The 25,279-nt window shown below is 37.8% G+C and overlaps 1 protein-coding gene across 5 annotated transcripts in view; it reads right to left on the bottom strand.

Annotated features, from left to right (window-relative positions):
- taf6 (TAF6 RNA polymerase II, TATA box binding protein (TBP)-associated factor) overlaps positions 1-25,279 on the bottom strand; it is a 71,220-nt gene that overhangs the window by 32,506 nt on the left and 13,435 nt on the right. For all 5 annotated transcript variants that reach the window (XM_067407806.1, XM_067407804.1, XM_067407803.1 and 2 more), the window contains exons 3-8: positions 17,963-18,049; positions 17,667-17,820; positions 17,165-17,221; positions 13,157-13,276; positions 2,007-2,122; positions 1,658-1,735 (exon numbers count right to left, since the gene is read on the bottom strand). In XM_067407806.1, coding sequence (XP_067263907.1) covers positions 1,658-1,735; positions 2,007-2,122; positions 13,157-13,276; positions 17,165-17,221; positions 17,667-17,820; positions 17,963-18,049 — 612 coding nt within the window. The remainder of the gene's footprint in view (positions 1-1,657; positions 1,736-2,006; positions 2,123-13,156; positions 13,277-17,164; positions 17,222-17,666; positions 17,821-17,962; positions 18,050-25,279) is intronic.

Genomic DNA, 25,279 nt, shown 5'->3' with positions numbered 1-25,279 from the left:
CTACACATCGTGAGTTAAGGCGATTCTTGGGGATGACCGGTTACAGATGCTTCTGTAAAAACTTTTTGACTGTCGTCGCTCCATTAACACAACTGTGTAGTCCAAAAGTTGCTTTTAACTGGACTGATGAATGTCAAAATGCATTTTTATGTGCTAAGTCTCTTCTTTGTAGTGCCCCTGTTTTGTCTGCTCCTGAGATGGATCGCCCGTTTAAACTTGAGGTCGACGCCAGTGCAACCGGAGTTGGATATAATCATAACCAACGGTTGATGCGCTGGGCTCTAATGGCTCAACATTATAATGTGGAGATCCGTCACAAGAGGGGATCTGATAATATCGTTGCAGATGCTCTTTCACGGGGATAAGTAAGTTAATGTAACTTCATTTTTTTTTTTTTTTTTTTTTTTTTTTATTCTTTGCTTGTTAATGCTTCACCCAGAACCTGTCTCTTTGTATTCGACTAGGTTCTTCTTTTAGGTGAGGGAGTGTTACGGCCTGTGCCTTGTGTGTGTTGTGTGACGTCATGACTCTGTTTCTTCCTGAGAGTTTTGATTGTAGGTCCGCCTTTGTGCACCTGCTTCTAGTTGCGTGTGCTTATATGGAGGACGCTGAGAAAGACTGCAGCGAGGAGACACACCAGCAAACAAGCTTTTCTTTCTGTTTTTATTTTTTGTCTTCCTTTATATCAGTTGATTTGTTTGTCTTAGTTAAGTTAGGTATTTATTTCTTTATTATTCTTAATTTGGGTTAATTGTTGGTTATAATTGGGCATTGATTTGTTTGTTTTTTCGTATGATAGGTTACGTGTTCCCGGTTTTCTTTGTTGCTCGTTGAATAAATATTTAACGATGTATTGGGTTTCACGTGTCCTTCTTTATGTTACGTTTCCCCTTTTCTGCCTTTAAAGTAGGGGTTCGTAACAAAGACAATCTTATTTTCTTGATTAATATTCTTTGGTAATTAATCAAGCAGACTTGCTGGAATATTATATATTCAAATAACCCCTAAAATGTCTCTTACGTAAAGAGTAACTGCTGAATTTGTTAACTTTCAGAGGGGGTGTATTCATTTATTCTGAGTACTGAATAGCACTTTCATAATTCATAATTTGAATAAAAGTTTTGTTTTTCATGCTGCCAAGAGGACCAACAGATAACCATAACCATGATAACCATAGCAATGGACAGGACAAATAATGTATCTCAAAAATAAGCAATGTAAAATGCACTAATAAATAAATAGAAAAATGTCCAGAATTTTCTTATGGTGACAACTATTTGTTATAAGTCAGCAGCACATTCAAGCCCTCACAATGTTTTTGAAATGCTGTTGCTATTACTTGTAAAAGTAATGACTTAACCTTGTAACCTTGTAAATTTCTCATTGCACATTGCTATCTTTGTTCTGGTGGTGCTTAGCAGCCTTGCTTACACATTACATCTGCTTTGTAAGACAATCCTCACTAATTTCAAAAGCACCCTCAATGATTTGATTCTGGAACTGGGCCTGAACTAACACTTTTTATTTCACTTATATGTGTGCATGTGTATGAGAGAGCTAAAGGTCTAACATATCACCTATTTTACTGGTTGTAGCAATTTTACACTGGTTAATACAGCAGTTATAGCAGATATAAGTGGTCCATGAATGTACTCACGCCCTCAGAGATGAAGGTACTAAACCTTGGCAGCATCTGGTACAGCCCTGGGTCTGTTGCTATGCTCTGCAGTGCCTCCTGGTGGCATAATTACAGCACCAAATGACAAAATGAAAAATAGAGGGACAAAGTTACTTTAAATGTCTTTAAATGTTTTTGTTTTAGGTGGTGTTCTGTCAAACTTGCTTGTATATCATAATGCAGAAAGATATTAAAAATACAGCAAAATGTCACAGGGACTAACATTTTAGGGAAATAATGCAAAATACAGTTTAATGGCTGATAAATTTTACATTTACATGTGCTGAAGGTTATTTTGGACCCTGCACACACACAAACACAAACATACCGCTCTTTTGGCTTCACAAGATCCTACACAAGCTTCAGTGATCTCTTTATAGTACAGTTGCTGTTCCACAGAGAGCTCGTGTGTGCTACGCGGCTTCATCCGCATCTTTTCCTTTCCTAAAAAAACAAAAAAAACACAAGAGAAAGGTGTGAGTAAGATTGGAAAGTCAGTAGAATAAAATTAACTAAAACACCAGAGATACAATTGCAATCAAAATTATTCAACCCCACAGACACCGTAACAATTCATAAATGTAAGCTTTAAAAAAAAAAAAACAAAAAAAAAAAAACATATATAGCACTTTGGTGGCATATTAAATGATAATAACTATAAAGAATGTAAAATGTTTGAGTTGTAGTATTTTTTCATAATGCAGCTATGTCATAATTATTCGACATTTTAAGTTTTTAAATAACTTACTAGTATGATATGGTACAAAATTGTGATAAACCTCAATTAATCAAAGCTTTTGGTAACAAAGGTTTTTGTAACCCTATAACCACTTTATTAGATTAAGTTGTAGCATATGCATAAATTAAGCTCATGCATGTGCTGAAGTTGATTAGCAAATATGGCCAAAATAAAATAGCTCTCATACAAGCTAAGAGAAAAAGGTTATGGCTACAGAAAATTTCCAAGACACCAAAGTTCCCAGAGACACAGTTGGCAGCATCGTTTGTAAGTTTAAAATGTATGGTACCATAGCAAATGGAAGGGGGAAAAAAAAGATTGTGGCAAGCTGGGTGAGGCCAAGAGTCCTGGGAACAGAGCGAGGCCGGTGGAAAGAGTGCTAATGAGCCTGAGTGTCACAGAGAAACTCCAGAAGGATAAAGGGAGAAGCTACGACAAGATGAGAGAGGACCAGGTTTGGACTTAATGTTGGTGTTTTGTTCTAGTTTAAGCAGCAGTTATCTGTGAGGTTGTGCTGCTTTATTTTGTTTTGTTGTTTGTTCATTTTATGATTAAAGTTACACTGATTGTTTGCCAGTTCCTGCCTCCTCCTCCCCTGAGCCTTTAACATTGCTACAAAGATGTTTAATCAGAGCAGCTGAGAAAAAAAAAAAAAATTATTTACTTCCAAAGACTTGCTATATAAAAAAAAGAGAAACACTTAAAAATAATGGTTCTTTATTGGCATTGATGGTAATCATGAAGAAGCTTTAAAGGATTAGTCCACTTTCAAATAAAATTCAACTAAATAAAATGAATAGACCTTTCTTGCACAAAAGACACACGATTCCCCTTTAAACTCTTGTAGCTTGACCTGTGCAAAGTAACTGGGATGGTTATATTACGGAACGAACGCAGCGGCAGTTTCGTTTTTTTTCCGTAAGTAGAATAGGGAAGGCATAGGACATACAGCGTAAGCTTTTTGAAGAATACGGAAAGAGGAAGCACGAGCAAGGTGATCATTTGTGTTTATAAAGCATAAACCGATCGTTTCACTAGATAAGACCTTTATTCCTTGTATGGTATCGTTTAAAGCCCTTTGAAGCTGCACTGAAACTAATTTTGACCTTCAACCGTCTGGAGGCCACTGAAGTCCACTATAAGGAGAATAATCCTGGTATATTTTCATCAAAAACCTTAATTTCTTTTCGACTGACGAAAGAAAGACATGAACAACTTGGACATGGGGGTGAGTAAATTATCAGGAAAATTTTATTTGAAAATGGACTACTCCTTTAACATCCATGGAACCTTTCCATTGCACAAATGGTTCTTTATAGTGGAAAAGGTTCTTTAGATTATAACATATACTTTTCACACACTCTTCGAAGAAATGTGTAGAAAAATCACATATATTATGTGCAGCACTTGTGTCTATATTACATAAAACTGTGTTGGAAGAATTCAGTTGTTTTACACATAGTTATGTGTAGTTTTAAAATTAACACAACCTGTGTGTTTGTTCACAGCATCAAACACAATCCGTGTAGCCAAGAATATCCACAATGTGTTAATATTACATGTTTACACATCATTGTGTGAATCTCAGAGGTATAGTGAAAACCAGTCCTCCAAGACCAAGACCTTTCAAGACCAGAGGTGTGGTCAAGACCAGACCGTCCAAGACCAAAACAAGACCATTCAAGAGTGGATTTAATGAGATAATTAATCAAGTGATGATTGTGCATTAGTGACGAACACTTGCTGTTAACAAGCAGAATCACAGAAGAAAAGATGAGCAACAAGAACAGAAAAAAGAGAAGAGGCGAGCAGAAAACAAACAACTACAACTGACCTCCAGCCACAGCCTTATGCTGCGTTCACACCGAACGCGTCTGGGGCGTAAAATTCGCACCAGACGCGTCTAGTTGGACGCTTGAACATTTTGAAGTCAGACGCTTCAGACGCGCGTAAAATTCGCAACATGGGAGGGGCTTTCATCTCTTTCTGCACAGATCCTCTGATTAAACACATAATCACATAAAAACTCACTTGCCTATAACATTCTACTAATCCTAAAGACCTTGATTAGCTGGTTCAGAAGTGTTTGATTAGGGTTGGAGCTGAACTCTGCTTGATACTGGCCCTCCAGGACCGGAGTTGTCCATCCCTGCTGTCACATAATCTACAGTTGGAAACCTGTAGCGGCAATTTAACTCGGTTATGCCGGCCGACTTTTGCTAGCTAGAAGGTGGGCTAGTATCAACGGCTAAAATCATGCAAAAAGTTTTACAACTAACCAGATTGTCCGATTTCTTCGCTTATTCTCTTCCAGGCAAGGTCCTTTTTATTCCTGTCTCGATAAAAATATAATGACACATCATAGAGCTCAGGGTGGCCACACACAGCGACATCTTTGTTCTGCTCTCCACCACTGATCACATCATAAACACGTTACTACCAAAGCAGAGTCCCTGATTGGTTAACACGCCGCAAATTTACGCCAAAGTTCAGATTTTTCAACTCGGGCGTTTGGGCGTCAGACGCTCAATTCGCGCGTCAGCCGCGTGAACGCTCAATTCGCGCCGCGCTAGATGCTTGATTCGCGCCGCAGGACACCTAGACGCATGTTTAATTTGACTTGTAATTGCAATTGTAATTGTAATTGCACTGCAACATGTAAATCAGATGCCTCAGACACCCCAGACGCGTTCGGTGTGAACGCAGCATTACAATAGATGAAATCAAGTGAAGACGAAAGAACATTAAATCTATCAAGATCTCAGTAGAGGATGATTAAACAACTCTAAAAACAGCATTACCGGCATCACTTAAGTCTAACTGGTTTGACTCTATTTCTGTCATACATCTACAAAAGTTCTCATTGAAAAATAACAGTGGCTTAGATATTGATGTTTCATTGAAAATGTTTGGTCAACATTATGGAGATCGTGTTTGTTTTATTTGGGCTCTTGACCCTTCACTTTTACAACATTAGTTTAGTTTTGTATAATTTTTATAACAGCCCTATTATTCTTCAGCTTGAGATCCAATAGTGTTGTGACAATCAGATAATCTGGAGGATTACAAAGACACATTATGCACAGATAGTTTTGAACTACTGCATAATTTAGACACACAAATAAATTAAGAATCAGTGTTTGAATCTCAACAATGGTGACTAAACATCACAAAACAACAACTAAAGTCACAACAAAACAATAAAATAAAATCAAATAGTAAGAAAATAAGAACATAAGACAATTCATCTGCATAATTTGTTCATGCTGCAATGCATGCTAGGAGTCATGGATGAGATTTTTACTATGCTGGTACCCAGCATGCATTGCAGCATTAAGCATTTTGTTGATTATCACCATTGTTGAGAGATTTATATACTGATTGTTGATGTCTATGTCTCAATGATAAAGTTGTAAGAAACTGTAGTCTGCCTCGACCCAGATTCCACTCCAAAGTATATTTTAGAATGAACTCATCCCCAAAATGGCTTAAAGGTACAATTTGTGATATTTTTTTCCGCTAGAGGTCGCTAGAAGCCTATTCAAAACAAAGGCGTAGTTTGATGACGCCAAGTTTTAGAGCAGAAACTTGGGACATGTGGTCTCCATCTCAACGGACGGTGCAAAAGAATAGGGATTGGAGTCTGGAAGAACTCATGTTCGTGGATGCGATTATTAACTTTACTGTAGTATGAAGCAGAGCAGGACCGAGTGTTGCGGGAGCTGAACGAGGAGCTGGAGCGATTGATCAACACACGCCTCACAAGCAGCGGGACTTTTATTATGACACAGTCGCCGGCGCCGCTTCCGCTTTTCCGGTCATGAGTTTACGGGAGCTGTCCTTGTGGACAGAACCAGCGGCAGATGGTAAACAGTAATTATGTCCCATAAATAAGTAACACAATCCACCATAAAACGTGCAAGAAGTAAATAAGGAACTGCTTGAAGCAAGCTAGTGGTTTGCTGGACGCTAGACACTACTTCCACATTTGTCCACGGCACTGTTGTCATGTGGTTTCTACGTCAGTAAAGGCGGTAACAAAGGTAACTGACGTCATTGACAGGCGACTGCACTGCCCCGTGTCACTGTTTAGAATGGGAATTTTCTCATGATTTACAAGTAGTTGAAAACATTAGAGATATTGTTTGTAATCAGCTGGACAAAATATATAACACTAGCCTAGTGGTTTTTGGATATTTTACTGCAAAAATTTTACATATTGTACCTTTAAAGGTGGTAAAGAGGGTGTTTTTTTTATACATTTTTGCAATATTACTTGAAACTTTCTTTACTAACTGATAAAAGACTATTTATTAGGTGCACTGAAAGGAATAATATTAATATACATCATCTGTGCACGAGGTAGGGCCTTAAAAACATCAGCCAATCGTTTACGCGATCATCACGGATTGGCCCTCTGGCTTGTCAATCACTGCCATGACGTTCCTTGTGAGAGACGTGCGCTGCTGCGCACTACAGTAACTTTCCACACTCCACAGGTGCCGCATGCAGTGTTTTTGTCAGAAGACAGGAGTAACAACTGCAGATTATGAGTTACCTGCGGTGAGTCCGACATAATGAATCCACTAACACGACACAGCGAATGCCGGTGGTAAACAAACACTCGTGTTCCAATACTCGTGCATGAGTTTTGGGAGGCGTTCCCTCGAAATTTTAAAAACTCACTAACAGTCTTTGGTTTCTCAGTCGACGAAAAGATCCTCTTTAGCACAGAGAAGAAGAAAGTCAACAGTTATGTTGTTTCTGTAACCCTTTGGGTTGATCACATCCTGAGCAAATGGTCATCAATTGTAGAATAGGAATGGACAGAACCATCTCAGACAATGGGGTGTGTCACAACTTCATTAACATACAGACCACAGCTGTTAATTCATGAGCAACTACATTTACATGAAGAGTGGTAAACTGTAACAGGATAAAAGTTTTGAGATTTGGATGTTCTGGGTTCATTCCGACTCCGATGAACCCAAGGTGCTACATGTACTTTGTCACTGCTATGCTGCAATAAATTTTATCAAGATCTTCAATGTCCTCCTCATTTTTTCTTATACAGTAGTTCAAAACTTTCTCTGCACAATGTGTTTTAAAAATCTGTCAATTCGTATTAACAATGCTGGATCTCGTGCTGTAGAATCACTGGGCAAATTTAATGGATAAAGCAAAATTAATTAAACCCTGACCTATATAATTGTATGAAATATTGGATGAGATCAGTAAATCAGGTCACAGATTTTGTTGTTCAAACGCCCAGTCTTGCCCGACTCTCTGTGACCCCATGTAATACAGCAGCCTGGCCTCCTGGTCTTCCACTCCCTCCTTGAGTCTGCCCAAATTCATGTTCATTGCATCGGAGACACTATCTAATCATCTCATCCTCTGCCTTCCCCTTCCCCAATCCCAGCAAGTATTTGAGCTTTAGCTTCAGTATCTGTCCTTCCAATGAACAGTCAGGTTTGATTTCCTTTAGGACTGACTGATTTGATCTCTTGTGAGTCCCTTGGACTGCAAGACCACATGAAACCATCAATTCTTCAGCGCTCAGCCATTACTTATGATCCATCTCTCACAGACATACATTACTACTGGGAAAACCATAGCTTTGACTATATGATGCAGGAACTACAATACATTGGTTAATACATAACCAACATCATCTGATCATATTTTCTCTTGGTGTTTCTTGCTGTAACAAATGTGATTTATAAACACTCAGTTACAGCAGCCAAAGAAAAAAAATAATGTTTAAGGGTTTGTTTAAGAGCCTAACTAAAGCAAACACTGATCAATGGGGACTTCAAACCAAACTATTATTTTCAATAAAACATCAACACCTAAACCACTGTAAATTCTCAATAACAACTTGTGTACACATATAAAACCAAACTGTTTTGTAATAAGTGAAGCTAGTAATGCTATTGTGGAGTTGTTTAATCATCCTCTGTTAAGACCTTGAGAGATTTTTACAAGATGTAATTTAAGTCTCGAGTGTCCCCAGAATGTGTCTGTGAAGTTCCAGCTTAAAATACCTCACAGATCATTTATAAATTCATGGTGTAAATAACCATTTCTGACTACAATCAAGAACAGGCTGTTTTCGTGCATGTGCCTTTAAATGCAAATGAGCTGCTATGCCCCGCCCCCTCTCTACGATCACAGTTCCTGCCTCAATCAGATTGTTGACATGGTTGTCACTACAGCTGCTCAAGCGCAGAGAAAATGGCGTACAGCGTACAGCTTGCTGAGGGCGGAAACTATGGTAATACAGGACCAGTCATTGGCTATGGGCGGGGCATGAGGAAGGTGACGTCACATTACTCAGAGAATCAAAACGGCTTGTCTAATGAGACTGCTTTGGTTTAATGGGTATTTAAAAAAAAAAAAAGGAGTAGGTGGATTTTTATCATTGTAGGGTGGTTGTGTTCACACACTGCCAACACACATTTATTTCGAAACACATTTATAATGTCTTCTTTTATCCACAGTTGATTTCATCTAAGGCTGTGGCTATAAATCAGCTGTAGTTCTTGTATTTCTGCTCATCTCTTTTTTCTGTTCTTGTTGATTCTCTTTCCTTCAGTGATTCTGCTTGTTAATAGCAGATAACCTTCCTGACACATTAACTGTGTTAAAATCAATAACACAGTGAATGTGTAAAAAATTAACACAACAACCGATGTCCCAAAACTCTTTGATGTGTAACCCAGGTGGAGTCGGTTTTTAACACTGGATGTTACAAAGCGACCTTTGCAAATCCATTTGCTCTTCATGTTCTGAAGTAGCACGAGTGCTTGAAATACGTCAGAAATGGGGCATCAGTTTACTGTTGGGAATTTATCATGTTGCGTCATGACACATCCAGTGTAGACTAGAGCCCGACCGATATGGATTTTTGGGGGCCGATGCCGATATTAACTTGAAAAGAGCCGATTTATGAGCCGATATTTTGATTTTGAAAATAAACTGGATATTAGACCCATTTCCTATAAACTACACTTACACAACATTCAATAGCAAAATATCTGCCTGTTCTATGTATGTGGGCTGTATAAACCATTTTCCAGAAGGGATTATGTTAAAAAAAGCCTCAGATTCTCAATGACTAAACAATTGCACATCAAAAGTATATATTTTTAATGACCAAAAAGCAGTCTGGTTTTAAACATTTAACAGTTTTACTTACTTCCAGTTGAAGCTGGTTTTAACAGTCTGTGTACAGAATATTTAGAAGTGATAATGATAGGACCGTTAGCTAGAACTACCACACTGTTTTTATATACAGTGTATGAACTAAATCTACAATCATGGCGTACCGCAAGTCTGTGAGGCCCCCCCGCAAAGAATGAGATTGGGCCCCTCCCACAAGCAGTGATGTCATGTGTTCAAATTTGTTGTGCACCTGCGTCCATCTGCCCCACAGTTTACAAAAACTGATTTAACAGTGAATCATGTGGTGAATTATCATTGCATTGATTCATTTGATGTTATCGAATAATATTATCCTAGCTAATGTTTAGTGATTTTGATATCGTAGACTAAAATACCGGCAGGAATAAATATTTAGGATAATTTATTCATTAAACCCAAAGGAGCGCCAAGAGAATTGATAACAGCCGCAACGAGCACTGGCCACGATTTCAGAAACAACACATTCCAGCGGATAGATCGCCTCTTATTTAACACAGACCTACACATTTCTTATCAAATGGAGATGTTTCTTTCTATTAGGTACAGTTATTCGCCAAGTTTAAATTAATGTTTGAGACGTTTCAGAAAGATTCTGGCGGAGAGAAAAAAGTAGACCATTTGTAGTCTTGCACTAATCTGTAGGCCAGGTGGACAACTCCGGTCCTGGAGGGCCAGTGTCCTGCAGAGTTTATCTCCATCCCTGATAAAAACTCACTTGCCTATAACATTCTACTAATCCTAAAGACCTTGATTAGCTGGTTCAGGTGTGTTTGATTAGGGTTGGAGCTAAACTCTGCTTGATACTGGCCCTCCAGGACCGGAGTTGTCCATCCCTGCTGTAGGCTATCGCCCAAAATGACGGAAGGCCTGTTTTAAGTTGTTTCAGCTGTCATGAGGAGAAAATCAGAACGCGCCGGCGCTTTCATCGGCCAGAGGGATAAAAATGTAGCCAATTTAGTTTCATATATATTTAAATATTGGGCTATTGCCTAATATATTTTTTGTAAGATGTCACCAATGTTGATTATGAAAAGTGAATAGTCGGGAGACATATGCAGCGGGTTAGACATTAAGTTTTGTTTTATAGTAAGTCTTTCTTTAAAGTGAATTTCGTTTTGTAGAAATTGTATCTTAATTTCAATCAATGTTTCATCAACCAATTGCCTATATTTAATAAATAAGGATAAACCAAGAACGTCGGGTGTGGAATGGATTGTGTAGGCTAACAAACGAACTCATGTTTCTGCGCAGCCTTTGAATAAGGCTGACGCAATAGATGTTTTTCTGTTTTTATTAAATTTTTTATTACTTTATTAGATGCCTTTATTACTTAATTAATTGATAAGATATTTTTGGTCTAACAATATATTTTTTGCTGGTCTAAATTCTAAGTTAGACACAAATTTGCGTATAGGTGTGTATATAAGGTTCCCTTCTAGACAAGAACGTAAATTGCTGTTTCGGCCGCACATTTTCAGTAATTTCGATCGGTGCATCAAATGATGTATAGGCCTAAACTAAATTCATGTAGTTACAGTAAAATAATAAAGAAATAACTAGACTTATTGGCTAGGCTACATTTGGAAAAGAACTTAAAACATTCCGGTAGCTGACCATTATCAGAGCTGGCGATGGGGTAGCCTAAATACATTTGGGCAATATATAATAATATAAATAGGCCTAACAATAATAATGTCTCAGCTATGACCGAACATATTTATTTGTCTCGGCACACATCCGCTAACAGTAGCACAGCGCATCAAAGCTTGCTGTTGTGTTGGCAAAACAGCGATGGAAACAACAGTGAATTTTCCCCCTTTTGTGGTAATTTAGCACTAGTTTCTATGATCTTCTGCTTGTATTTTTGGGCTTCAGTTGGATGCTTTATTTTTATCTTTAGTCAATTGAGTTCAGTTCTAAAAAAAGGCTATAAAGTAGTCTAGCCTAAATAGGTGAATCTGCGACGGGGCCCATCATAGGGTGGGGGCCACCACGCACCGCGGGGGCTGCGGGGGTGTCCCGTACGCCACTGATTTCACATGACGAACGACAGACTCACCATCAAAAGAGTACATCTCTGTGGCTCGGCTGATAGCTTTCTTCTGTAGTGGATTTCTGGCGCTGTTGTCAACTGGGGAGTTGCAGAGCTCCCTCTGGTGGGCAAACTATGCAACACTCATAACATGAGTGAAGCATGAGACTCTGTTTCTCATGTTTCATCGGCCGTTATAAACGCAGATGCCGATTTAAATGCAATTAGCTCATATCGGCCGATAATATCGGTCAGGCTCTAGTGTAGACAGCATCACTTATTTTAATGCTTTTGTCACGTCCTGCCGTTTGCATCTGGTGTGGACACACTGCAAGATTAACACAACAAGTGCTGTCCCAAAACTAACACACTGACATGTAAGAATTTAACACAGTTAAAAAAAAAAGTTGTTGTGTTAAAAAAAAAATTGTGCTTTTAATAACTGTTCACTGAAAGGTTCTTTGGGGAACCAAAGATGGTTCTTCTATGGCATCACTGTGAAAACCTCCATTTGGAACCTTTATTTTTTAAGAGTGTAAAAACACTAAACATGCACTGACTTAATGTTTGTAAACCTCGACAAACGACACTATTGAACAAGAGAACATAAAGGCTGGCTTGAATTTGCTAAAAGGAAATAGGAAAGGCATGTGGGAGTTCTGGAAGAATGTTTAATGGAGTGATGAGACCAATCGGGAACTTTCTATACCCATGAATCAGCAGTATGTATGGCACAAAAAGGCATGGCTTATGACAGAAGAACACCATCCTTAGGGTCAAACGTGGAGGTGGGTATGTCTTGTTATGAGGGTGCTTTCCTGCTGCAGGAAGTGAAAATTTTGACCATGTGACCAACATAATGGATTCTTTGAAGTATCAGGATATTTTGGCAAAGTTTGTGATGATTCAGTATGTAAACTGTAGCTTTACTGGAACACTGGACTTTCCAGCAGGACAATGATCCGAAGTATACATCCAAATCTACCTAAGCTTGGTTCTTGGAATGTTCTTAAGTGGTCTGCTCAGTCTCCAGATTTAAATTCCCTTGAAAATCTTTGGTGAGATTTGAAAAAAAGCAGTGGCATCATGGAAACCAAAGGATATCAGTGAGCTGGAATCTTTTGCACATATATTCCTAATTGCCTAATATTTCAGTAGACATATGTCAGAAATTTGTAAGCACTTATAAACAATGTTTATTTAGGGTTATAATGAGTAAATGATTCTCTACAAAATTACATTTTGGGGGGTTGAATAATTTTGTATATGGATGTTTATAGCCATATTTAACACATTTTTTTTTTTTTTTAATTTAACTCAGTAACTCAACCTTATGTTCTCACAATCACTCAAATGTGTATTATAATCTTTCTATGATGGTTTACTTATGCTTTACTTGAAGTGTTTTCATACAATTTGAACCAACTGAATGTCTTGCAGGTCAGGGGGGTTCAATAAATTTGATTGCAACTGTACCTTTTAAACTGAACTATTTTCTGACCTTTGACTTCAGCAGAGGTTGCACCCTGACTCTTAGACTGGATAGAGCCTTCCTCTTCCTGTCCAGGTTTGACAGCTTTAAGCGGCTCTGTAGACTCTGCCTTCTGCTGCTCTTTAGGGGCTGAGTGAGATGGAGAAAAGGGGTACGGATAAATAAATCACAAAATTATTTAATGTATTTTTAATGTAATAGGCTAGAAATGGGATACTAGTGAACTGCTACATACTTGTGTGGTATATACTGTCTACTTTTTTTTTTTTTTTAAAGGGTTAGTTCACCCAAAAATGATATCATTTATTATTCACCCTCATGTCATTCAACACCCGTAAGACCTTTGTTCATCTTCGGAACAAAAATTAAGATATTTCTGATGAAATTCAATAGCTCAGTGAGGCCTGCATAGACAGCAATGCCACAAACTTCTTTCAGTGATTCAGTGATTTGTGTGTCAAACTGCTAAAATGCTGAAATTACATGACTTTGGTGCTCTAAATCACTGATTCGAAACAAAAGATTCAAAGCAGTGTTTTGAAATCGGCCATCACTAGATATTGTTGAAAAGTCATTATTTTGTTTTTTTGCCAAACAAAAAAATATTCTAGTCACTTTCTAATATTAAAGTCCCTGTGAACCGGAAGTCGCAAATGACTTTTATTCAGTGTTGTGATGTATTTCCAAGTGAAACGGAATATTGAAAAGAGGGCAGGGTTTTACTTTAGTGCTCCTCCTCTCCATCTCTTGCTCATAGCAGACTAACGGTTGGAGGGGAGTGGTTTAAGCGTTTTCAACCCAAGCAGTCAAACTGATGTCATCTGAGAAGGAATAGCATTCTAGACCGGAAGTAACTTTTCAGATTTTGATTAAAGATTATCATGAAAAACAATTTTTTTTCAGTGCATTAACTTGCATGGATTAATTATCCAGCACAAGACTAGTAATATAAGCTAACAAAGTAAATAGGGTTCATTTTGATTTCATGACGACTTTAAGGTTGAACCACTGTACTCGCATGAACTGTTCTGAATATGTTTTGAGTACCTTTCTGGATCTTCAGAAGTTCGGTGGCATTGCTGTCAGGCCTCACTGAGCCATCGGATTTCATCAAAAATATTTTCATTTGAGTTCCAAAGATGAACGAAGGTCTTACAGGTGTGGAACGACATGAGGGTGAGTAATTAAAGGATTAGTTCACTTCAGAATTAACATTTTCTGATAATTTACTCACCCCAATGTCATATTCATGTCTTTCTTTCTTCAGCCGAAAAGAAATTAAGGTTTTTGAGGAAAACATTCCAGGATTTTTCTCCATATAGTGGACTTGTCCACATTCACAAGACATCAAAAAAAAAAAAAGCACTCAAGACTTGCAAACTCGGGTTTAATTTGGGTAGTGCTAGAGCCTATACACCTGTCTGTATAATAACTAAAATAATGTTTATATATTTTCTGGCTAGTTTACTTTAGTTTATTATAATACACCATACTTTCACCCAAACTGAATAATTAAAAACAAGTCTAAATGGGTAAATCTTCTATAAATATTTTTTATTCTTAATTTTCTTTTCTAACATACTCCAATTCTTGTTAAAACACACATGCTTATTCTGTGCTTTTTGAGAACTTTTTGTGTGAAATCATTTTTATTTTGTCCATCAAAAGTGTGCTTTCACTTTAATTGAGCATCAGCAGCACAGCAAAAATAGACCCACTTCACTGCTGCTCATGCGACGCTCCTGCTTGACGGAGCGCTGTTCCTGCTCCCGGTGTGAATGCACCCATTGGTTAACATGCACGGCAAAAAAAATTATGCGTCGCAAATGCTTGCGGTGTGAAACCAGCACAAGTCAAATGGCATTTAAAAAAAAAGGTAAAACAGCAATGTCGGATGATTTTGAAGTTGGAGGAGAAAATGGGATGAGAGTTTTTTGCCCTACCGCGCTACTTCCGTCTACGTCACGCATGACCTTTCCAACGTGATTATGCTTCATCGCAGAGCTAGTGCAAGACGAGCATTTGTGGTTAAAAAGTACACAATTTTTTTTTTTTTTATTTTTAGAAAATGAACGATCTTTTCATTAGATAAGACCCTTATTCCTTGGCTGGGATCATGTAAAAAGCCTGTAAAAATCCTGGAATGTTTTCCTCAAAAAATAAGTTATTTTTGACTGAAGAAAAAAAGACAAACATCTTGGATGACAAGGGGGTGAGTAAATTATCAGGAAATTAAGTTTAGGGCGGCTGTGGCACAAACCTTACATTGGTTGGTGGTCTAATAAATTTGTTAAGCACTGTATATACAGTGGGGAAAAAAAGTATTTAGTCAGCCACCAATTGTGCAAGTTCTCCTACTTAAAAAGATGAGAGAGGCCTGTAATTTTCATCATGGGTACATTTCAACTATGAGAGACAAAATGAGAAGAAAAAAAAAAAAAAATCAAGAAAATCACATTGTCTGATTTTTAAAGAATTTATTTGTAAATTATGGTGGAAAAGAAGTATTTGGTCAATAACAAAAGTTCATCTCAATACTTTGTTATATACCCTTTGTTGGCAATGACAGAGGTCAACAAGGTTTTTACACACTGTTGCTGGTAGTTTGGCCCATTCCTCCATGCAAATCTCCTCTAGAGCAGTGATGTTTTGGGGCTGTCACTGGGCAACAAGGATTTTCAACTCCCTCCAAAGATTTTCTATGGGGTTGAGATCTGGAGACTGGCTAGGCCACTCCAGGACCTGGAAATGCTTCTTACGAAGCCACTCCTTCGTTGCCCGGGCGGTGTGTTTGGAATCATTGTCGTGCTGAAAGACCCAGCCACGTTTCATCTTCAATGCCCTTGCTGATGGAAGGAGGTTTTCACTCAAAATCTCACGATACATGGCCCCATTCATTCTTTCCTTTACACGGATCAGTCATCCTGGTCCCTTTGCAGAAAAACAGCCCCAAAGCATGATGTTTCCACCCCCATGCTTCACAGTAGGTATAGTGTTCTTTGGATGCAACTCAGCATTCTTTCTCCTCCAAACACGACAAGTTGAGTTTTTACCAAAAAGTTCTATTTTGGTTTCATCTGACCATAAGACATTCTCCCAATCCTCTTCTGGATCATCCAAATGCTCTCTAGCAAACTTCAGACGGGCCCGGACATGTATTGGCTTAAGTAGGGGGACACGTCTGGCACTGCAGGATTTGAGTCCCTGGCGGCGTAGTGTGTTACTGATGGTAGCCTTTGTTACTTTGGTCCCAGCTCTCTGCAGGTCATTCACTAGGTCCCCCCGTGTGGTTCTGGGATTTTTGCTCACTGTTCTTGTGATCATTTTGAACCCACGGGGTGAGATCTTGCGTGGAGCCCCAGATTGGGGGAGATTGTTAGTGAACGTGTATGTCTTCCATTTTCGAATAATTGCTCCAACAGTTGATTTCTTCACACCAAGCTGCTTACCTATTGCAGATTCAGTCTTCCAAGCCTGGTGCAGGTCTACAATTTTGTTTCTGGTGTCCTTTGAGAGCTCTTTGGTCTTGGCCATAGTGGAGTTTGGAGTCTGACTGTTTGAGGTTGTGGACAGGTGTCTTTTGTACTGATAACGAGTTAAAACAGATGCCATTAATACAGGTATCGAGTGGAGGACAGAGGAGCCTCTTAAAGAAGAAGTTACAGGTCTGTAAGAGCCAGAAATCTTGCTTTTTTGTAGGTGACCAAATACTTATTTTCCACCATAATTTGCAAATAAATTCTTTAAAAATCAGACATTGTGATTTTCTGGATTTTTTTTTCTCATTTTGTCTCTCATAGTTGAAATGTACCTATGATGAAAATTACAGGCCTCTCTCATCTTTTTAAGTGGGAGAACTTGCACAATTGGTGGCTGAATAAATACTTTTTTGCTCCACTGTACTACAGTAATAGTATGATTTGAATATGAGCTTTATTGCAGTATAATAATCCAAACATATTCCCTTATTTGATACCAAGGTAATGCGAATGAAAGAAAAAGCCAGAAAACTCTTACCTGGAGGTGGGTTCTCCGGTATTGCAGGCTGGACACCATCAATGCTTAACCAGTGAGCTGAAAGACAGAGACGACAGGCTATTTTCTTCTTTGCACTCAAATAGCACAAAGCACATTGGAGACTTGACTCCACAAGTGCTCAATGCTCATTATAAACACTTGTAAAAAACAAAGTAAACAGCACAAAAAATAATGGCCAAAATAGTGTATTTTATTAATTAGATTTTCAACACTATAAAAAGTTTATTTTTCCATCTTGAACACTTTTTTTTACTGAGATCACTTACAATGCATTTTGGGAAGGAAATATTTGATGCTATTTAGCAAAAACAAGGTATTCTAAAAGGCAAGAAAAATTATGCTGTGTTCCTTCTGGAACAGCTTTTGAGACAGGACAGTGTCTGTAATGCTATTTAAAATAAGCAACTCACTATGTTTGGTATAGAGTTTGCATCTAAATAGCAAATAATTTGGTTTCATATGAGAAATGTTTGTTAATTACCTTTGAGTGAAACATCAAGAGGAACTCGAGGGAGGGGCGTGTTGATGATGTCACTAAGATCCACTTCCTTTTCTTCATAAAAGTGCAATTCTCTGCCGCCTCCACTTGCAAAGCGAAACGGGATGAACTCTTGAGACTGGAATCCATACAGTGGCTAAAGGAGACAAGAAAAATTAAAGAAAAAGTTGCTATACATAGGAAAAATAATTTGTGAAAGGTAATGAATGTTGTGGTTCACAAAAGCATGAGTTAGACAGAGAAAACAAACAACTCTCACTTCATTTCAGTTTTCTTACCTCCACGTTTTTTAGTTTAAGAGCATGGTCAATGTCACCAGTCGTAAGTTTGCGTCTTTTCCCATGGTGCATAAACTTTAGCGCATCCTGTGGGAGATATCACATCAATATTTAAACAACACCTTCAGCTTTTCTGTACAATCTCTCAAATGGAAATTATTGCACATTCCTGCAAAAAGATATTACACTATCACTTGATTATTATATCCTGCCCTCATATAATTATTTAATATAAAAACTAACATTCTGCATTTTACATTCCATCTGCATATTTCAAATAAGGGTGGTTGAAGCAAATTAAGGGCCCTATTTTAACGATCTAAACGCAGAGTGTAAAGCGCACGGCGCAGGTGCACTCAGGGCGTGTCCAAATCCACTTTTGCTATTTTAACGACGGAAAAACGGTCCGTGCGCCGGGGCGCATTTTTGAAATGGGTTGTCCCTATTCTCTTAATGAGTAATGGGTGTAACGTTCAATAAACCAATCAGAGTGTCATCTCCCATTCCCTTTAAGAGCAAGATGCGCTCGCGCCATGACGGATTGCTATTTACATGGTGGAATTTGTTGGCGGAAAAGCTGAACGCTTTTCAAGCGAAGAAACCGATCTGCTCGTGCGCGAAGTTAAACGTTTAGTTAGAAGGTAAACGAAGTTACATTTTTATATTTATGTAGCCTACACAATAATATTCTTTTACACTGTAATCCTTTTGTTTTTAATATTTGGCATGTTTGTGTGATGCGCATCCCTGTGTGTAATAAGCAAAGTCGACGCGCCCAGAGGCGCAGTTTCTACCAACGCGCTCTAACAAAAAAATATTGCGCCATTGGCTTTAGACTTTAGACCAGGTTTGAGTTGGTCTATGGCGCAGTCTATTTTCAGCTCCTTAAAATAGCAATGCGCCGGCAATGCGGCTGAACACACCTCTTTTTTAGACCAGCACGCCCATGGGCGCACTAACTGGTGCAAATGCATTTACTAATTTAAGGACGTGGCGCTGAAAGGGAAAACGCGAACGGCGCCGGACGCAAACTAGCAAACACACTTGCGCTGCGCCTTGCGTCGCATTGCGCCAGGTGTATTATAGGGCCCATAGTGTTTTCCACAAGATTTTTTGAGGCAATGGTGGGTGAGCATCGAAGAACTGCGGCAACCATCCTGGGCTTGTTCACAGCATGTCAGCTGCATCTGCATCTGTTTTGTGTTGATATCTCAAAGCAATCAAAAGTTATGCCATGTTAAACCATAGTAGCCTTATCAAAAGTCCAAAAACCTCTCCAAACAAGTGATTCAAGTAAAATTACATAAATTAAGTAACAAGTAATAAGATCCTGGTTGAGGAGTGATGATCTTCCAGCTCTGTCTCAGCTTTGTGCTCTTATTCTATGGTGCATGGTAAATCAAGACCTGTCAATCTGAGCAATCATTCCAATCCAATCATGTTCCAGCTGTAAAACAGTGTCCAATTGGTCTTTACACATTGTCTCTACCCACAATACCAGAGATCACGTTTCCATTGGTTGAATTTTCAAGTGATGCTGGAAAACACTTCTTCGGATCCTGGAAATCCTATATCTTTAGCCAAGCAGCATGTCATGACACACCAAGATAATTTTTTTTAAGATCTATGCATCATGTTATGTTGGGAGTGGGCAACCTGTTCTAAATAAAGATCTATGATTTACTATGGTTTAATAGTCTGCTCAACCTCCAAGATCTTTACACCTCCAGAGTGAGAAAAGGGGCTAAGATCTAAGAATTGCTAATCACTCTAGACCCCACACATCCAGCCCACCTTCTCTTTGAGAAGGACTAGAACAGCCAGGCAAAAGAACAGTTTTTTCTTGCAGGCTATATTCAGCCTGAACAATTAAAAACTTACATAATATAGACGGTCTACAACAACTGTGCATTTGTGCATAACATCTAAAAATTGCACATTTGTAAATTACATAAACTGTACACTTGTAAATAACATATCTGTACATTCATTAAAACAATTATTTCTCTCTCTAGTTTTCTACAACTGTATTATATTGCATTATTTAAATGTTTGTTTTCTTATATTGTTTTTATATTTCATCTCTACTGTGTAATTCCTATTATCGTCTGCACTATGTCTGTACTTTCTTCTGCACTGGAAGCTTCTGTCGGCAAGACAAATTCCAATAATTGGCAATAAAGGTCTCTGATTTTGATTACTAATGTTTTGTGAAGTTACAAAACAAAACATGGCGCAATAGTCTCATTTGTATACCGTTTACTGCACTTTTATGCACTGCAACTTTTCATACAAATACTTGCCATAGTTTGGTCACAAACTGAAACAAATATGTTTTTTGTATTCTGCTAGTTGAAACCTTTTCAACGATATATGACAAAAGGCACATTTTCAAATAAATCAGAGATTTATGGAACATTTTTAAGACCATACTATGTGATTTCATTTAGAGAAGACTAAAATGCTAACCTTTTTTAGCTTAGCACAGTGTCAAAATACAATTTATGAGAATAACAGCATATTTTACTCCAAAATCACATTATAGCATCAGTCTAGTGATTGAAATAACTTCCTAATGTGAACTGATATGGCTACTTTTATAAATAACATTCCCCAATACTGTTGGCGAGTATCTGAAACTGTGTCATTCGCCAGATGGCTGGTAACAGAATTCTAACAATGCAGTGTTGTGAGAGCACAAATGTGAATGACACTGTACAGCTGACAGTCAGTGCTGCATCATCAGGAAAGCTTAAGCCTTTCCACTGTAAATATTCAAGCACTAGAACACGCGAAAGGGCGCGCCCTGAAAAGCGCGTTGCAGACAGCGTGCAAACACTTAAGTTGAGCTCTCTTTAATGCCTTCCTGTGCTTGAACGGACAAATCCACACAAAATGATGTAAAAAAAAAAAAATGTCTGTCCTGGCGAGTATCCTAGTAAACAGTCGAATATGTCTTCAGTAAAGAAAGAAAATGCATTATCCGTGCGTACATTCGGTGTAAAAGTGACAGCATCCTAATAATCCTGCTGCTGCCTGCATTTTTAATGTTAACCAAACCACAAAGAAGAATATGAAGACTATGCAGTATTATGTATTATTTATTTGATTAGCCTACTTTATTATATTTCTGTACCTAAAAACTACTGTTAGACCTGCATGAAAAGCACTTTATATTTAATTTGTATCTTTGTTGCATTGTATTTATTTGTGCTATTGATCATAATGTGATTATTTGTTCTCATTTTATTACTGACTGTTTACTTGTCATTAAAAATGTAGGCTATTAAAATTATATTTATGCTAGTAGTTTTAGCTGTGGCATTGAAATTTGAATAGAGGATTGTGCATTTTCACTAGTACTAAAAACACTGGTGTCATAACTGCCTGTTTTTGTTTCATGGCTGGTAAAAAATAGTTACCGCCCATTGACAAGCGTGGCAAAAAGTTAGTTTTAGGCCCTGGATGTAAATATAACAAAACACAGAAAGGTGTCAGCAGTTAACAGGTTAATGTAACATTTCCTGATGCAAAATAACTGCAACTTACTCTCTGTAGGCTATAGTGGCGAAATCCACAGGATGATGTACATTGAGATGGGTGAACAGGTTGATGGCAATACCCCTTTTGCGCTCACTGTTGGAAAGTCCTGCAGACTGCGGTGTCTAACTAGTCATACTGACGAGCTTACTATTCTGGAGTGTGGGTAGAGACTCTCCTCTGTCTTATCAGATGACATGATTTTGTAGTAGCTGCACACGCTGTGTCTTCTGCTTTATGACAGATAGCAGCGATAAGTTTCAATATTGCCACCTATTGTCAGTGTTGGGCACGTTACTTTAAAAAAGTAATTAGTTATAGTTACTAGTTACTTCTCACAAATAGTAACGGAGTTAGTAACTGAGTTACATCATTATAAAAGTAACTAATTACCAGGGAAAGTAATTATTGCGTTACTTTAAAAATTTAAATATGTCAAATAACTTGGATGCCCCCAATATTAAATATATCTAAGAATAAATTATTCTTGATCCGACTCGTGACTCATGATCCTCTCTTCCTCACGACATGAAATTTCTCTGTACTGTACTATACGTGTTGGTAGCCATTAAAGAAAATGTAGTTTCATATTTATGTTTAAATAGTCCTATGTTGTGTTTTAAATTCATTTACCTGATTATGAAAAGTGAACAGCATGAGTAAGATGGATCATAAGATGCGCAATAGATCGGGAGACATGGAGTGGGTCAGACACGATTTTGACCACTTCATTAAGTTTTGTTTTATAGAAAGCCTCTCTTTAAAGTGAATTTCGTTTTGTAAAAATTGTATCTTAATTTTAATCAATGTTTCATCAATCAATTACCTGGATTTAATAAATAAGAAGCAAATATAGCAGAGTCATGGCAGGCGCGGGCACGATCACTGGCGCGTGAACTGGAGCGCGTCTTACAGGCTACAGAACTGAAACTCAGCGGCCGCTTGCCTAGCGGACATGAGAAATATATCTATAGAAAGCTTGAAATATCTAAAAACGAAAAGAAATAGGCTACTCTGATTAAGCCTAATCCGGATGAAATGTACATTCTCTCTCTAGGCGCGTCTACTATGAAGAGATGATGAGAGTCAGCAATGTCAACTTCATCTTTGCAGCCGACATTGATTCAGAAAACATTACTTTATTAATAAACAATTAAAATGTCTCCTTGCTATTTTGGTCACATTCATAATCATTACTTTTGCCGGTTCTTTATGGCAAGCTTTATGCATGCGATTGAGTGTATTACATAAACCCTCATTATTATGGTTTATTCTCTCCAGTATTTAAAAAAAATAATTAATATAAATGTGATTAGTCAACTAATGGCTTAAATTAATAACTACTAGTCGACTAGAACAACTTATTTCCCATTTTTTCAATCCAGCATGTGACATATTCTGGTATTCTGGTTTGAGCTCGCGCTCAGCTCGCATGCTCATAGACACACACAGAGCATCGAGCATTATTATCAGTTTAAAATTATATTTGAGCATGACTAACCCCAACACACACCAGAGAAAAAAACTTTGCAGGTCCTATGGCTAAGAGAGAGCCTACTCAGATGAAAACCGCTTCAGTGAGCTCAATTATAGTAACGCAGCATTTTTTTTTGCCAGTAACGGTAACAGCGTTGTAACGGGAGAAAAAGTAATTTGTTTGATTACTCGTTACTGAAAAAAGTAACACCGTTAGTAACGTTATTCACATCACTGCCTATTGCACTTTGGGATGTCAACCATGTACCGGCGCTGGATTATTTACGTGTCATATTATCTTTGATGTACTATTGCTTTTAAATATTACTGTTATCGGCAAAACCATTATAGTCACACCCTTAAAACAATATCGATCTTTCATGTTTTGAATATCATGGTTATCATCAATACCAGTATATCGCGACACCCTAGACACAAAGAGCTTATTGTGGGATCTCTGTAGAAAGGTATCACTCAGTTGAGGGCTACAAAAGAATTCCAAGATATGGAAGATTTTGGGTGAACCAACCTTTAAGTCAGAAGTCATTTACATGTGGAGAAAGTTTAAAATGAAAATAACCTTCACCTTTCAACATGAATGATCCAAAACACATCAAAATCAACAAAAGAATGGCTTCAACAAAGAAAGAATTAAAATGTAGAACCCAGGAGATGCCCTCACAATTTAGCAGATCTGAAATGTTTTTGCAAAGAAGAGTTAGAAAATATTCCCAGGTCAATAATTTACATACAAATTTACATTTAATCATTTAGCAGACACTTTTGTCCAAAGTGACTTACAATTCAAAACAATAGAAGCAGTTGAACCAACAAAAGAGCAATAATATGTAAGTTCTGTGACAAGTCCCAGTTAGTTTAGCACAGTACATGTAGTAAGGTGCACACTTGCAGTTAGTTATTCCAAGCAGGGATGCAACGATCTAAAGTTCAGTATTGGTATCTCCTCCATTACTTCAATTTTTGGCGGATCAGTTTCGGTCAGACAGGACCGATCCAAATCCAATACTGTCTGTATTCATGGTTGTTACCATTAAGCTCCACAAAATGCAAAAGCATATTGTAAAGTAAGCAACATAAAAGTTTTTGAAAACTCTATTCCAAGTCCTTCAAAGCTATTTGATAGCTTAATGTGGGGGACAGATGAGTATTTATGTTGTCAAAGATAGGGTAGGCAATTTTGGAGAGGTTAGCAATAGCAAGCACTCTCCGAAGGAACACCTCCTTTAAAACATATGAATGCACACAGCAGAGTCTGCAAAGCACCACGAGACGAGAGACGATGTTAAATTACCTCATGTCTCAAAGTACATACCATTACAATAATAGTTAAAGCTGCAAGCAATGATGTTTTAGGAAAACAGAGCACAGTGGGCAATATGTATTTAAGTATATAAATATAGGAGGACTACGTCATTCGTTTGTGTTTGCCACTCTTCCTGCTACCAGCTGTTGGCAATATGACTATAACAAAATTTTGGCTTATAGATGTCTTCAGGCCAGGGCACTTATCAAACCTGTGAATTTTGAGGCAGATTGGACATTGTATGCTTTAGTTACAACAACTTCCTGTTTCATGATGACAACAGCATGCTTTAGCACTCAGCTAAGTGTTGCTAGCATGTTTTAGAAAGTTTGTAACATGTTTAGCATTCAATTGCATAATTTAGTATGTTGCTAGTAGTGCATCACAGTGTTAAACGTCACTTCCTGTTGTCAGTGGGTGGCGCTATTACTAAAACTGAATATTGTCATGTAGATGTGTTCAGGGCAGTATTGGACATTGTATGCCTGAGTTACAACAACTTTCTGTTTTGTGGCGTTAATCGCATACATTAGCACGTAGCCAAGTTTTGCATGATTTAACGTGTTTCTAGCATGTTTGGTAATTCATGGCATATATTTAACCCTTATAGGGTCTTTGGGGTCTGCACAGACCCCAAACGACGTTTGCTCAAATAAAAAAAAATATTCTCTTTGTCCAAATGACATGAAACTTTGTAGCGTTGTTAACACTTTCTAGATCTACAAAGAAAAAAAAAATCGGAGTGATATCTTGTTTTTATGTTAGTGTAAAAAAAAGGGTCACACTCAGGGTCTTCGGGGTCTCCACAGACCCCAGGCAATAAAATTTAATTTTGTTATAAAATAACTGCTTTTTAAAAAACAAATGTAATTTTACTCTGTTTATTAATGTTTTTACTTCATATTTGTGCAGTTTTTGGAGGATTTCTCGTATCTTTTAAATTTATATAAATAAATAAATAAATTAATATTTTTACA

The sequence above is a fragment of the Chanodichthys erythropterus genome, chromosome 13 (genome assembly GCF_024489055.1).
Source record: "Chanodichthys erythropterus isolate Z2021 chromosome 13, ASM2448905v1, whole genome shotgun sequence".
NCBI lineage: Eukaryota > Metazoa > Chordata > Actinopteri > Cypriniformes > Xenocyprididae > Chanodichthys > Chanodichthys erythropterus.
Note: the sequence above shows the minus strand (reverse complement) of the source record. Positions and strands in the feature narration are given on the sequence as shown.